The 16,268-nt window shown below is 29.0% G+C and overlaps 1 protein-coding gene across 1 annotated transcript in view; it reads right to left on the bottom strand.

Annotated features, from left to right (window-relative positions):
• Position 1: 1 nt before the first annotated feature.
• The window catches only part of LOC111632682 (G protein pathway suppressor 2-like), a 22,553-nt gene continuing 6,286 nt past the window's right edge, over positions 2 to 16,268 (bottom strand). The window contains exons 2-10 of the mRNA XM_023377179.1: positions 15,821 to 15,951; positions 13,718 to 13,794; positions 12,186 to 12,262; positions 9,602 to 9,701; positions 7,898 to 8,116; positions 6,812 to 6,894; positions 5,790 to 5,864; positions 5,608 to 5,715; positions 2 to 249 (exon numbers count right to left, since the gene is read on the bottom strand). Of these exons, the coding sequence (XP_023232947.1) occupies positions 178 to 249; positions 5,608 to 5,715; positions 5,790 to 5,864; positions 6,812 to 6,894; positions 7,898 to 8,116; positions 9,602 to 9,701; positions 12,186 to 12,262; positions 13,718 to 13,794; positions 15,821 to 15,951 (942 nt within the window). The 3' untranslated portion in view covers positions 2 to 177. The remainder of the gene's footprint in view (positions 250 to 5,607; positions 5,716 to 5,789; positions 5,865 to 6,811; positions 6,895 to 7,897; positions 8,117 to 9,601; positions 9,702 to 12,185; positions 12,263 to 13,717; positions 13,795 to 15,820; positions 15,952 to 16,268) is intronic.

Genomic DNA, 16,268 nt, shown 5'->3' with positions numbered 1-16,268 from the left:
ATTCGTTTTAACGATGTGTTTATTTTCGTGTGCCTCGTTTAAACTTTACAACCTTTAAAACATAAGATCTTGTCTGTAAATCAAAGAATTAAATTCCAAATGCAAAAAATATATATGTAAATTATGTACAGATCTTTCAGAGTTCTGACATTATGTCCCTACCAGCGAGATCTAATCTCAGTAGTATCGGGTAGTGGGCTGCCCAGAATATCCGTGTCTTGACAAATTTTGTTGAGATCCGTAAGTATTCTGAAATTTGTTAGATAAAATTATAAAGATATCTGAATATAATTATATTAGTAACTTTAAATTACCATTAATTTATTGAAATTCAATACGGTAAATGAGTTATAGAGAGATTTGACTGTATAGAAATAAGAAAGTATTCCCTTCTTCATTTAACATTGAAATAACTCTACTTATAATATCAAAGAACAGCCCGACGTGAATGGAGGAAAAATTGTACATGTTGTACTAGTATAAAATAATGTGAGAATAGTCAGCACAGTTTCAGGCAAATAAATCCATTAGAGCATGGAATATTTGTTGCTTCTGTCACTAACAAAAAGATGCCCGTTTTCTGCTGTTTTGACACTTTGGAAAAACTCAATGCAGGTTTGATAAAGATCCTAAGACAAGTGATCTATAAGAAAATCAGTGTATCATAACCACCTCAGAACACAGATGAGAAAAGCTTTCTCTAACAATTTTTTCTCATAAAAATGCACTTTGTTGCTCCAAGACCATGTATCATCTGAACTAGGGAAAATGATCCTCTGGAAGCAGTTGTAGGTGAAATACTAACACTTTGTGCATGATTTTCTACATGGTTGAATACAGCATATCTAGTTCTTAGATATTGCCCAAGCATGGCTCCATTTTCCTCCTGGTAGAAAAAATCTGAAGTAAAAGCTCTTACTATTCAGACCATGAGTTTTTGATTTCTGTATGTATACAAATTTTGATTAAGTTTGACGAAACAGATACAAGCTTGATTGTACAAAATCTCTATACATCACAATATTTTCTAAAATTTAAATCTGATTATAATTGATGATAACCTCCAGAAAAATGAAAAAATTCAGGAGTTATAGAATTATCTTTCTGCATTCATTCTGTGAAGAAATCTCTGATGGCTGAAAGTGGGGCATTAACAACATATTTGTAGTCAGGATACCAATACGAGATGCAAGGTAATAGGACATCAATCTAGGGTGGAAAGACAACAAGAAGCTATTGCTAGATCTTCGCTATTGCTAGATCTTCGTCATTGCCGATGCACTCGTACACAATTAGGTCAATGATATCAATGGCTGGAGTGTTACTGCTTTAGCTAATGATTGTTCTACAAGAAGCTAGTGGAGATTTTCATCCATGCATTCAAGAAACTTTACCCTATCTACTGCAAGTAAGGAAAAGTAGACAAAAATATTCTCAAGCAGCGGACCAACCAATTTTTTTTAAACCAGCAGTCGGGGACAAAGCATACCTTATCGTTGATTCATTTTCTTGCTATAAGCAGCCAATTTGTTTTTGAACAATGAAAAAGAATAGATATATGAATTATACCCAAAAGCTCTGCATTGTTTCTTCAACCTCTCAATGTCCATTTCTTCCATCAGTGGAAGGATTTTTTAAATTGTCAAATGAGTCATTCTGGGTAATTTAGAAATCGGTTGTGCAACTACAGGTAATCATGTAAATCTTCGTGCATTGAGTTGGAGCTCCCATCTTTGAAGATATGATTTGCTTTGCCTGGACAAATGTGACATATTTGATCACATTGTCAAAGTTACCTTTTATGTTGCAAATGAGAATTGCTCAACTCAAGAATGTATTGTGCACTTTCTACATTAAGCATATTGAATGAACCTTTTCCCTTATTCATTTTTTCGTTCCTCCACACTATAATCCTTAAGAATAGTTTGCACAATTTTAGCTCCTCGTTGGCAGTCCTTGGATATCCCTCATAAGTTTTTTCTACAGTGTATGTTAATCATCAGAATCCAAAATGAACTGGGTTTTCTTTCCTTGTATAACACCTAAACGGGCCAATTTTCCATAGAAATATCTGCTGGGAGGCACATCTAAGTGTTACATTCCTTCAATCTAATGAATTAAGCAAAACAAACTAATTTTCCTGAAGAAATTATAATACTAGGACATCCCTGTATACTTTCTTAGTTTCCACAAATATGTCTTAAAAATTAGTGATGCAAACTGTAACAAAACCTCTTATTTTAGTATAACCACTTTTACCTAGAGGGATTTTAGGTTTATAAATAATGACTTAAGTTATTATTCCAGTTTCTTTTTAAGAAATAAGAAAGTGATAGTGCTTTTCTTAGGTTTGAATCTAAACTGCTCTAGAGAAAATTAATACACGAAACTGGTTTCCTTCATTGTTTAGTGCTAACTTTTGTGAAAAATATTTTGATTACAATTCAGCTAAACAAAGCTAAAATTATAATTAGGCACTGCTGATTGCATTATTACACTGTATTTTCCTTTCTCTACAATGGTATTTTACAAAATTATTGCTGAAGAGATTTACTCTTCAGCAATACATTTTTATCATAGTAGAGAATATTGTTCATTGGATGGAGAGATTTAAACATAAAACCTTAGTTCATATCAGCTTATTAATCATACCAAGATTTGATTTATATACATGTTATATTGCTTATTATTAATCCTGTTCAAAGCAAATTATCAGAATATCTCAACAAATGCAAAACTATACTATATTCAATCGCATTTTGTTCTTGCCTCACTGTTTTCAATACAGTCTGAACTCACATATAGTGAAAGTCATCCTCTAATACAGCATGCACGGGACAGAAGTGGTGCCAGATTGCCAGACCAGAGTTTTTACGATAAATAATACCAAACACAAAATATGCAGTAAATCAAAGTTCCTCTTTTATCTCCAAAAGCTTGTGCCATCTGCTTGCTAGTAGTACTATTTTTTTTTTTTTTTTTTTTGCATAAAAATTGTTTGACATGATTGCAAATTCAACAAACTGACAGATTTGCACAAGAGAAATACCCAATGCAACACATCCTAATTTTGTGAAATGTTCCATTGCTTGATTCCATCAACATCATGAATTCACAGGAACAAGAAAATGATAACACTCAGTCATTATTTCATCAATCGAATCCATTTTTATCAATGTCTCGCAACTGGATTGTTTCATGAATCATTTTTATGCTACCACTTTCTCCAGTAACAAGCAAGGGGATCTTTGATGGACAAATTTTCCTCTGTGATTTTTGTACAGTAGAATCAGCAATGATGTTCCAAGCTAATGCAATGACAAAGTACTGCATTTGTCATGTTCTATCAGATTACAAACAAGTGCTGTTGAATATTAACTTACTTTCTTGTATATTTTTTATCTTCATTTCCATCATGTCCAAAAACAATCTTCCTTCGCAGAGGATCTTTTATTAGAGGCAATACCTCTGCCAAATCTTGTAAACAGTTAAAAAGTTCACTGATGATAAGCCAAAATTTAAAATATATACATAAATTTCAATTTAAAAAAGGCTGACAGTATATTCACGATATTCTGTTGTCCTTGTTTAATTTCAAAGTTCTTCTGTAGATTGTCCTAATGATTCCCTGAGCCAGATATTGGACATATATTTACCATATAATCTCTGCAAATGTTTCCATTAACAAGTTCACACGCTGGTGGGTGCTGCTTCGCAATAATTGAGCAAAAGAACGGTTCTGCTGTTTGCAGAATAATTTTCTTTTCAAACTCTGACCTCTAAGAATACTTTTTCATGTTTTTGTTTCAAAAATTTCTGCTATAATTCAAGCACTCTGATGAACACCACAAGGTACCAGCAAGGTTTAAGATTTTTAAAAATTCAGCTTTTTAGATTTTCCAACAGGCATGCAAAGGCTCAAAGTATTTGCACCCAATAATACAGTAATTCAGTCTGTTCTGTTTAAATCCTGTTGCATGCTTTTGTTTTGTAGGTTCTTCACTATTCGCAGTGAATGAAAACAGCCACTCTATTTTCTTTTATAATGTAGACTGTGGAATTGTTAAAAAACTACAGAAAGGAGTTAGCCAACAGGCCATTATGCACAAATTTAATTATCATCATGCTCAACTCAGTAACAGTAAATTATTATCTTTATGATAAGGTGTGCAGGACTACAGATACAGTTTTTTTTTTTTTTTTATCAATGAGTACATTCTCCTGCAAACTGACCCTGTTTTTTATTTCAACTTTTTTTTCAAAAACTGTTCACACTCTCTTGAAGTTTCATCTTGGAGAATATCTTATGTTGCAAACTATTGAGTTAATTTAAAAGTTTTTGAATTTTCTAGACTTCTACATGTAGAATATTCAAAATTGTTCTCCGACAGATGGCATCTAGAAGTTTCTTGAGATGCACAAGTAAAAAGACATGCTAGTGACCAAATTCACACAAGTGCACTTTAAGATTCTGCTGTTTTTATACCAAATTGATAATCATATCTCTAAATGGTGCAATTGTTTGTAGACTTGGAGACAAAATTCTTGCCAATCTAGGATTTACTTTGTATTGCCCCTCTTTAAATTTACTGAACCAAAGGCAAGGGGTTCTATTCCAGTGGACAAAAGCTGTGGCAGTGAAATCCAACCCACACCAATCATACAAGAAATGAGCAAGACAGTTGTGACCAGTCCACCATAGTTTGTCACTTACCTGCAATTAAAACAGTTTACAAAATCAGAGTTTTCATTCCTAGCAGAAGCTGCTTCATCTTGGCTGGGAAGTTCTTCCTCACCCCATACAGCCCAGACATTGCACCAACTACCATCTCTTCCACTTTGCCGATGATGAGATGAAAATCACACTTGCTGGATTCAAGTCAAAACAGCCTAAGTTTTTTTTTTTTTTAATTGGCTGACAGATTTACACATTAGTAAAATTAAAATGTCATTTTAGTCTTTCTATGTAATCTTTCTACGTATTTTTACTAAAGACTAAGTTTTATTTTGGAGGAATAAGTGATCTGCCTAATCGATGGAAGAAAGCATTTGAATGTAATGGTAAATATTTTTGAAATAAATGTTGTACCATAAAACTAAAAATTTTGGAAATTTTTTTGTCAACCCAATATAATTTTGTTCTTCAAAGACTCATTATCAGATATGTGCAGTTAAGCCTAATATTTATACCAGATACTTATCTGTTCAATACAAAAGCATGCAACATTAAAGCACTTTTCCTATAATCAGTAAAAGTATGTTCTGATAACTTTCATTTCGAATGTAAAATCAATACAAATATAGTGATTTAAAAATATAACATCATGATTGTTTTCAGATCTTTCAGGAGAAAAAAATTAGAAGCAATACTGTATTTTTTAAATTTGTAAATTTGCTTTATCATAATTTAATTGTGTAAAACAATTTTTAAAATTATTTTTTGCCTTTTAAAAGACAAGAGCAAATTTTAAGCACTCTAGAATTGTGAGATAAGATGTAAATTATCAAAATATTCTTGAATTTTTTTGTTTAATTAGTATATGTCTAGATTACAAAATTGTAATTTTTCATTTCAAATTAAACTTTTAAGAAAATGAATTCACATACCTGAGAATGATTTCCAATTGACGGATTAGAAGTGGGAGGCTGATAATGAGGAGCAGAAGTCGGTGGCTGTTGGGACCGGATGGGGAAACCGGAAGTAATTCCTCCAGGCTGAAAAATTGGTAATTTATATAAAAGAAAATAAAAGGAACTACACCAAAATGAAAATAAAATTTTAAATTTACTTTTGGTTGTTGAATCGATATCAGAGGTTGAGCGGCTGCAACCGGTACTCCAGAACGCATCGACATAACAGTAGGCTAAATCAAATAAATAATTTAATATTTTCCATTTGCTTTTTTTGAAAAGTAATTCAAGCATCAAATCACATTATAAACAATCATTTACAAGGTGCATGTACTGAATTTATAAAAAGAAAGTTTTGGTAGAAATTATTCAATTTTGTGTCAGTCTTCAAAACAGGAAGTAGTCAGTTTGGATTCCTGTTTCCCAAATTAAAAATCTGCTTTGAAAATGAGTTATGGCCTTTGATGTTCCAAAATTATGGAGGAAACTAAATACATTCCAAAAAATCCTTTTGTGAGGGCATATGTAAATCTGCAAACATTTATATAAATCATAGAGGAGTGAATTTTGAACTGAATTGTTTCTACCAAAAGATTTTTTCCATATATTCCATACAAAGCCAAGGGTAAACATACTCTTCAATGTGACTTAATCATAATTAGATAATTTTGTATAGGTTAAAATATATCAAATGTAATATTTGCATAAATTTGCAAAGATGCAAAATAAATTTTGTTAAAGAATTACTCTTCTGAAATTCTCATAAATATTTAAGAACTTTTGTTTTAATAACAACAATTTTGAGGAAGACCATTATCTTATATTGGATTAGATCATTGAGAAAAACAAAATAATACTGACTTTTAGAAAATCTTAAAATTTATTTTTAAAAATATTAATACTGTTTATATGATGTGATGAATCATTGCAAATGCATAGAGAGTTCTTACAAGATACAAAGACAGATAAAGAATTTTTCAGTCTTCTGTGTAAGAACATTATAATTACATAGTGTATAATTAATATAGTGTTTGGATTATTACAGAAAGGTTAATGATGATTATCTTTAACCTTTCTGTAATAAGGTTAGAACAAGATGATGATATGGTGTTTGGATAACATATCATCATCTTGTGTATATTTTTCTCATTAATTCTAAATATAACGTAAAATAAAATACCTGCTGAACATAATATTTCTCTTCAGAAAATCCAGATTTTTGATTTGCATGATCTAACTGCTGATGCAAAGAACCAACATAACCTATATTAAAAATTTTTAAGTAATATTTATTAGTTTCGAAATACAAGATGATTCTATTATGAAATTTATATACGAGTATATAACTAATTATTTTAAAAAAACACACAGGTATCCCTCATATAACACAGTAGATAATTCCAAAATAGTGCCATGTTATGCAAAACACAGAGTTACATTCCAGAAGTAACAAAAAAGAATAGTATACTTTTGCTAAGAGAAATATGTTTATTAAAGCAATCGATAATTTATTTCCAATCATAATTAAAAGTACTGTATTATGCATTACTACTAATTTTAGTTAAATGAGGGCATTTTCTTTTTAAAAAGTATCATCATTATCTTGGCTTTTTTGTAGATCGCAATCCAGAGTATCAGCAACATTTCCACATTTCTTTATTTTTATTATAAAAAAAAAATTTTTTATGGATGACAAAATAAAAATCAAAAAGTATTGTTAATCAAGAAGTTGTTCTAGTGGGTCACGTTTGTTCAGTCGAGTACAGAGATACTGCCATATTTTGTTTGTCATTTTTACAAATGAAGTAATCATTCATAGGTAAGTAATACTTACAGTTTAAAAAAGTTTAGTAAATACAAAGATTAAATAAATTTTAATAACATAACTGTTATTAAAATTTTAAAAATGTTTAATCTATAAAAAGAAAACACAGTGACAGTCTTAAAGGCTAAAAATGTGAAAGCAACAACAACACTCAGTGCAACTTTTTTCTTCCTTGTCCTAATTTTCCTATCAACTATCAGTTTTCATTAAAGTAAATATGACAAAAAGCACAAAATAATTTGAAAATTTCAATACTCAAACATCTGTAGGCAAATTTGAGATAATACACGTGCTTACTTGAATAAAAGAAATATTGAATAACAAAGTTTACACTTAAAAATTGTGAAATTTTGTACAGAGTATTTCCAAAACTGTGTTAGAGCAAAACCATGTTGTACAAGGGATAACTGTATATTATATTAAAGATTGTTTAAACCATACCTTGTTGTTGTAAATGAGTAATGTGAGGATAACCATGAGGGGGTATGTGTGCTTTGGAACCCGCAGCTTGATCGGGTGGCAACGGAGGATACTGAGCAGGATGCGGTGCCGAATATCCTGGATATTGAACCGTCGTGGCGACTGTGGCAGACGTTCCTGAGCCCGTGGCGGATGCGGTGTGAGAATAATAGGTCTGTCCGGTCTGATATGGACCACCTTCTAAAATATATTATTTTATAACTACTCTTGTGGCTTTAATTATAACATTAACCTAAAACATTTTAATTTTGAAAAATATTTAAAATGGTTTTAAATTAAAAACCAAGAAACTGACAAAATGACATTTTGTTGGTTTTTGAATTACACAGTTGCAAAACAGTTAATCTTATTTCAAATTAAAATAAATGCCATCTAATCAGACTTCATAATTTTTTGTACTATAAAAACCATCAAATTATAAATTCATTTAAATGGTTTTCAAATATCCATGATATAATATAATGAAAGTGTTGGGAAATGATTACAACTGATTAATTCATACTCAGGTGATGGCTACAATATTTGTACTAATTTATTAATTTTGTGATAATACTACATTTGAAAAGGCTATATTTTCTAAAACAAAAATTCATTAAAAAATATAGAGATATAATNGAAAGTCAATAATAATATTTGAGGACCATCTACAATAATAAGTTGTAACTATGGCGATGACATCACTACTGGCATAAAAAAATTTTTTTAAGTTGCACATGTTCATGCTAGCAACCTTGGGCATTGTCACTACAATCCCACTATATATCAAAAATGAATCATGAATCTACAATTTTTATTTTATTTTTATTTATTTTTTCGTTTTAAAGCGCTTAATAATGCAATATTCTGAAAATAAACAATTGTTTAGAACACTCAAGAAGATAGATTTCGTCACTTTGACTCTTTCTATCCTCTCCAAAATAGATTTTTCTCTTGCCTCCTATGAATAAAACACTCAAAAATATGTCCATTTATAAATATATTTTGCATATTTATCTCCACATTTGTTAAATTGGTAACTTTCCGCATCTATTTTAGCTTCTAAATAAATGAAATTTTATTAATTTACTACTAAATCTAGAAGAATTTATAACAGAATCCATCAACGAAATGCGTAACTTTCCCGAAGAAAAACGTTAAAATTGCGTGTGGCACCATCTATTATTAGATATTTTATTCAAAAATAATTTTTTTAAGAGTTTAAAAAAACGCACGAAATTTAATAAATTTTCATTTGTTATGCCACTGAAGAAAATGAATGCTGTATACAGACAATCTCTATTTAATTAATTTCTAAACCTCAAATCTTAAACCATTTCTTTGATTTATCTATCTTAATGACATGAAAACTTTATAGATTTTGTACATTTTGAAAACAATTTTCATTCAGATTATATAAGAACAAAAAAATCTATAATATATTTAAATACAATAATAGGAGCTCTATATTTACAGAGGTTGTTTCATTATTTTTTGTTAATCCTTCCAGAATGGGCAAACTTTAGCTTCATACATATGAAAAATGGTTCCAAACACCAAACTGAAAATATTGAGCTTCTATAGTAATAAATGCAAACAAATTGGTTCTATTTGTATTTGCTTAAAACTAATTTTTTAAACTTATATAAATAAAAATTTTTCCCTAAAAACAAACAGTATTATATTTACTTTGTCCGTATGCAGCAACGTGAGTTTTATAACTAAAACCGGGTTGATATGCACTGGACTGTGGTGGAGGAGATGGACTACGAGGCCTTTTTGTTGCTCCCTGTAATATATTGTAAATGTAATATGTAATGTTATATACATAAAATTTAATATCAAAGAATTTACAATATACTTTAATTTACCATATTTACTCAAATATAAGATGACCTCGCATATAGGACTAGGTGCGACTTTAATTAAAGATCAAAATAAAGAAAAATTAGATTTATTAATACAGTTCTAATTTTATTTCGTTTAATCACAAGTAAAATATCAAATGAAGGTAAATGCACACATTGTCCCACAAAAATTACTGGCATTTTAAACTTTAAGGAAAACTCTTGTAAAATTGACAAAATAATTTGTTCATGTAAAGCTGGACAATCAGGAACCTTTTTTTGCTAATTCTTAACAGTCGAATCTACTCTCTGTCGATTACACTTTGAGTTTCTCCGAATTCTGATTTCCAAATAATCATCTGTTTTTACATAGGAATGGATTAAAATTTATATCATGCTCCCATGTGATTTTGGACAGTGGCATAGCGTGGGTGTCAGCCGCCCGGGACGGAGGAAAATTTTGCCGCTCCCTTATTTAGGTATCTCAATTTAAAAGACTAAAATTCAGTTTCGTCACAGAATAAGTAATGAAAAATTCTGTGCTAGGTTGCCACTTTTTTAAAATTGCCAACCCGGACGGCAGATGAGGTTTGTTCGAACAGAAGTTCCTGACGCATGCGTATGTCATTTTGCAATGCGAAGAATAATTTGCAGTGCATGCTGGTTCTAAATCAGTTACAGTTAGCGACTAGGGAGACTTGGATAGGAGTAACGCAAGTGACCTAGCTCTATTGGATATTGAAGGTGTATATATATATATATATATAAAAAAAAAAAGATCAACAGATTGCGCACAATATCTCCTAACGGCGAGTCGATTCCCGGACTGTCTGGATAGTATTCCGTGCTCATTTCTATCAGTCTGAATCATAGGTGCACGAAAATATGAAATAAAATGGTTCTAATTCTTACAAGATATTATTATTATTTATTGTGAAATTTTGCCGCCCCCACTATACTACGCTACTGATTTTGGAATTTCAATCTGGAATTCAATTCAAAAGCTTTGCTTTTCCTATTGCTATTCATCTTTACTCCTGACAATATACAAGAACGATTCAAACGATCCAGATAAAATACTTTTGTTTTTAAACACCAGAGGGTGAGCATCCGGTAAAAATTGCAAATAGACAGTTCACAAAAATTATTTGCAAAAATGCAAAGAATCTTTTGCTTGCACGAATAGGATGACCTAGGAATTTGAAGGTGTGATAAATGAATAAAAACCTTGTCTTACATGTGAGTAAATACGGTATATTTTTTCTCTTTAAATTGTATTTACTATTAATCACTTTCTCCTAAATCAGAATTTACAATTAAACTTTGCATGAAAAACTTAAATAATTTTTTGATTAGTATATAATTAAACTAGGTAATAAAAAATCTTTCTATCCTTCATTTCAGATGAACAAAATTAATGTATAAATTTATTCATAAAAACTTTAAATTATATAAATTAATAATTTTAAAGAACAGTTTTAACATCTTGAATCCAAATAAAATAATATTAACTGATGATTTAATATAATTCACAGATTTAATTACAATTAGAAATAATTTGGAACAATATATAAATATATCAACATATCCTTGTATTCTGTATTCCTAGTTATTCATATAATTTATTGTTACTTTTATCTACTCCCATTGTTGTTATAGAATAGTGTTTCCCCATAATGAATGTCTGAGGGGCACCTCTTAGCTCATTTATGATTGATCACCAACAATTATTGCAATTAGTTATCTCATCCAGAATAAAAATTATTATATTCATCAAACTTAAGTATAATTTTAGAAGTTTGCAATATACTGGATAGAATATATTTTTACTGAAGTCATCTCTTCATAGAAAAAAAATCTACTCTAGATTATTAATTAAACTTGCTATCTTAAAACTTCCTTAATGATTAAGAAAGGCATTGAAAATGTATCAAGTCCATCTTTTAAGTTAACAGTTTAGTAGCTAGCAAGAATTGTGGATAAATTTAAAATCTAAATGATTACAAATCTTTTGAAGCTGGAATCACTAAATTCATCAGTTTCATTCTATAAATAACATTTGAAATTTTAATTAAATATGCAATTAAAAACCAAGGGAGCATTAGGCAACAAAAGTTTGGAAACAACTGCTGTAGAATGTGCACATAACATTAATTATAAATTTCAAGTAATTAGTTTTGCTAATATTAAATAAAATTCAATTAAAGAAAAAGAAAATTTTAACCTCAAGTGGTGGTATTTGCATCCCCAAGTTAAGAACCACTGATTAAGATATTACAAATTATAAATTCAATGAAATTATTAGATTTAATTTTGGTTAATTTAGTAATTAAATCTAAAATCTAAAACCTATAATTTGAAAAATTCAACAGATAAATTTATTTTATTTATATACACTTAAAAAAATTTTTAAATATAATTATTACCGTTGGCAATAAATTTTGTTGAGGTGGTGCTCCAACTTTATATACAACGGGGGTCCGATTCATTAATGGTGCACTACCTGGAAAAATAAGTTAGCACAAGTTATGAATTCAGATATATATATATTTTATATAAGTACAGGATATTTTCTCATTTAAAACAACTTTCAAGAGACTCTCTCTCTCCATTCAAATAACTTCAAATTTCCTCCTTTTTCAAAATGCTTAAGTTATCTAAAAGAATAAAAACACCACAAAAATTGTGCTTTATATTATTTTGCTAAAAGATAATTGTAATTATTATCTTTTATTTCAACATTTCCAAAACAGCATCCCTTCCCACACCCATTTTGAATCAGCAGCTCATTTCTTGCCTGTTGTCTATGTAAATGATATGATATAATATATATATATATATATAGTTTTGAAAGTGCATACGTAATTACACAAGTTTCATCAAAAGAAGATAGCTTAATTATCATAGTGTTATGACAGTATAGCTCTAGCATAAACATTTGCATATGCAGTATTACTTGAATGTAAGACACACCTTAATTTCTATATGCTCATCTTTTTTTTTAAATAGATAACTCAAGACAAATTTATAACAGATCCTGTTGACATAAATTTGTGCAATAAATATTGTACAGTAAAGTGAAGTAAGTATATAACTCACTTCAGTGGTATCAAAGAAACTTCTTCACTTTGTATTAGGTTCTTCTAAATCAACACTGGATTTGATGGTCACATCTCGCACGCAGTCATGCTCAGTGCGGTCTAAAGCATTGAAAATACACTTCTCGAAAGAGTGCAACACAACTTTTTCTGGCATTCCATCAAAAATATTTATTTTACTAGACTAATGAAACTGAGTTAAGTTAAATATTTTCCAATAAAAATATTGGTCTAAAAAAATAATTAAAATGATGCAATGATGAAATTAATGACTTCTAGTAACATATTTCTCTGTTTGTGACGTATTACATCTAAGATGCGAATAAATCTAAAATTCATTCTATTTTCGAGGATACAAAAACCTGAAAAAGTGTGCCAACATTCAAGTACAGTAAGCTCAGTGAATAATAAATATATGAATTTTGAAAAATAAATCAAAAAGTTAAATTAAATTAGAGATTAAAATTAATTAAACTGAAATCCTTGTTCACATAACAATTCATTCAGCTTAAAAGGAGACTATCAGGGACATGGTCCCCTTGATTTGGCCAAGTTTGATATATATCATAATTTTCCCTGTAACTAATTATTATTTTAATATTTAAGGAACTATCTCAAGATCAAAATATTTTTAAAAATCAGAGAATTATGTGGTAAATAATAAATTATTTAAGAAAAAGATTAGTAAGTATCATAATTCTAATTTTGTAATATACTGTCAATAAATATTATTTACACTAAAAAATATTTCAATTAACAATATATTAAATAATTAATTATTTTTGTTATTTTGCACTGATTTCATAAAAATATATTCAGTTGAATTTTATTTCAATAATTTTTAAATATTGATAACTTACCAATCATGTACATAGGTGGTGGTCCACCAACAGGCATTCCAGGAGGAGGATAAGAATGGGTACCAGATATTACATCACTATAATAAAAATTATAAATATCAAGAAATATACAATGGAAACTATATTTAAATATTAATTTGATCCGCAGTTAGCTAGATTTGAACTATATAGTCTAAATATGTTATTAAAAATTTTTTAAATTCAATTATTTTATTATTTATGTAATTTGTCAACAGAAATTATTTTTATTTTAAAAATATGATTATATTCAAATATAACAGCATACTCTTAAAAGGAATAAACAACAATTTTACAAAGTCAAAATTAAATTCTGTAATAAATGTAAATGTTCTTGGAGCATCTATTAGAATTTATTTCTATTGTGAGTATCAATAATTAACTTATGCTAATAAAATTATTTAAAATTCGTCCGTATTCATTACAGTATGGCTATTTTATACAGCAGCTGTAAAATCTTCAGAAACTGATATATGTGAATCAAAATCTATTACTATTCTTTGAAGACTCTTCAAATCAATATTAGTGAAACAATCTTTCTCTTAGAACTATTTCATCCATTGTACTTCAATGAATGAAACAGTCCAAGTCAACAGGCACCATGGAGCACAAAAGAATCCTGGGCAGTCATTTGCATAACACAATGACTATACAGTGACTTTTTGTTTAAAACCCAAGAAAATGTGTATGAAAAGAAAGTAGAGAACACGAATATCCTCAAATTATGATGCATGATATGTTGCACTCGTAAAATTTCACATATAAAAAATGAAATTTATATAATAGATACAATATAAGATTACCAAATACATTATGGATTTACTACTCCTGTCCTTATAGAAAGTGGAAAATAATATTGATTATTTTGTATGGTTTTCAGATTTTTCAGATGAATAACGTTTCATATTAGTAGATGTGTAAATGGTCATAACAACCATGTTTGGAGTTCTGAAAAATCCAATGCTGTTACAGAAAACAAAACAACAAATCTATTTGAATGGTTACATTGAATGGTTGATTGGTTAATTGGAACTTGAATGGTTACATTATCCATGTTACGTAGAATCACATTTTCAGCATGTTACGTAGAATCACAGTTTTTAGTAATTATTTATGGCAATCGTGGGTATCTATTTGCTAAGCATTGGGTTTCAGTAGATATTTATATTTGAATACCATAAAAGAATTGTTCAAGGAAGAAAGTGATTGCCCTGAAGTATATTAAAAAGTTGAAAATTTTTTCATGCTGTTTCATGAGATAAAATCACATTCAACTAATTCAATGAATTTTTATAAATAAAACTATTTGAAATGTATTCAACTTTTTGAACACTGCAAATTTCTTGTTTTTATGATTATTTTTTTACTATTATTTATAAAGGATATCCAAAAAGTTACTAGGCAGTGAAAAATTTGTAACAACATTAAAGTTATATGTATGATGTTGCATACAAGACTTTTAAGTTGTATGCCTCGTATTCCCGCTTTGCGATAAGTGGCAGTACTGTTTGCTCACAGATGTTCTGGAATGCCTACATTTGTCCAAACACAGTTGAGAGTGCAGGTCTTTATTGGTCAAGTAATAATGGTGTTGATGACTGAACAGAGGCCAGACATTTCTAACATTTTCTACAGGAAAAACTGCAATATCATATGTAAAATTTTGCTTTTATTAAAACTTTACTTAAACCTTTTTCTCTGCATGGTAACTTTTCAGACACTCTGTATATTAATACATTATTTTATGTAAGAACAGTAAGATTATTATCTAGTTATTTTTACATCATATGTACTGAGAAAGATTGTACAGCAAAAACCAAGCATTTTCAAAAATTATTTAGCTAACAATTTTAACTTTAAAATATTTTTTTAAAGTTAAAATTGTTAAGACTGTAATGGTAATAAAAATTAAAACAAGCAAACAGAATAATCTTCATTTTTACGTTAATTAATTAATATAGTTTAATTTTACAAAAATGAAAAATACTATATATTCTTTATTTACATAAATATTTGAATATTTTTTTTTATAAATAAATTTAATTTAATTTAATTTAATGTAGAAAAACGAATAAATTTCCTCACACAACATACTTGGCTTCTTTTACCATGGCTCTTCTTCTATTATCATCTTCATGAAGTACTTTCTTTAACTGGAGAAATAATTGATGTTTTTCTTCTTTCAAGCAAGAATGTTTCTGTTCTAATTGGGCCAACTAATAATAATCAATAATAATAAATTTAAATGTTCAAAGTTATCATTCTTCAAATTATGATTAAGATTGTTTTTTTTTTTTTTGGAATATTATACAAATGCACAAATCGAAATGTAAGGAACCAAGTCTGAGCTTTATTTTTATTTTACTTTTATTTTGCTTTCATTATATTTTGTTTGGGGCTTATGTTTATTTAAGACGAAGGTTTCCTCACCATTCACCTTAGTAACTTAAAAATAGAAGAAAAACCAACTCACCGACGAAAGAAAAGCGCCGTAGAAAAACTCGCGCACACTTGCGCTTCCCAAGCGGAAAAA

Source organism: Centruroides sculpturatus, unplaced genomic scaffold, assembly GCF_000671375.1.
Source record: "Centruroides sculpturatus isolate CEXI.00-Female unplaced genomic scaffold, Cexi_2.0 scaffold480, whole genome shotgun sequence".
Taxonomy (NCBI): domain Eukaryota; kingdom Metazoa; phylum Arthropoda; class Arachnida; order Scorpiones; family Buthidae; genus Centruroides; species Centruroides sculpturatus.
This window is presented reverse-complemented; position numbering and strand designations above follow the sequence as displayed.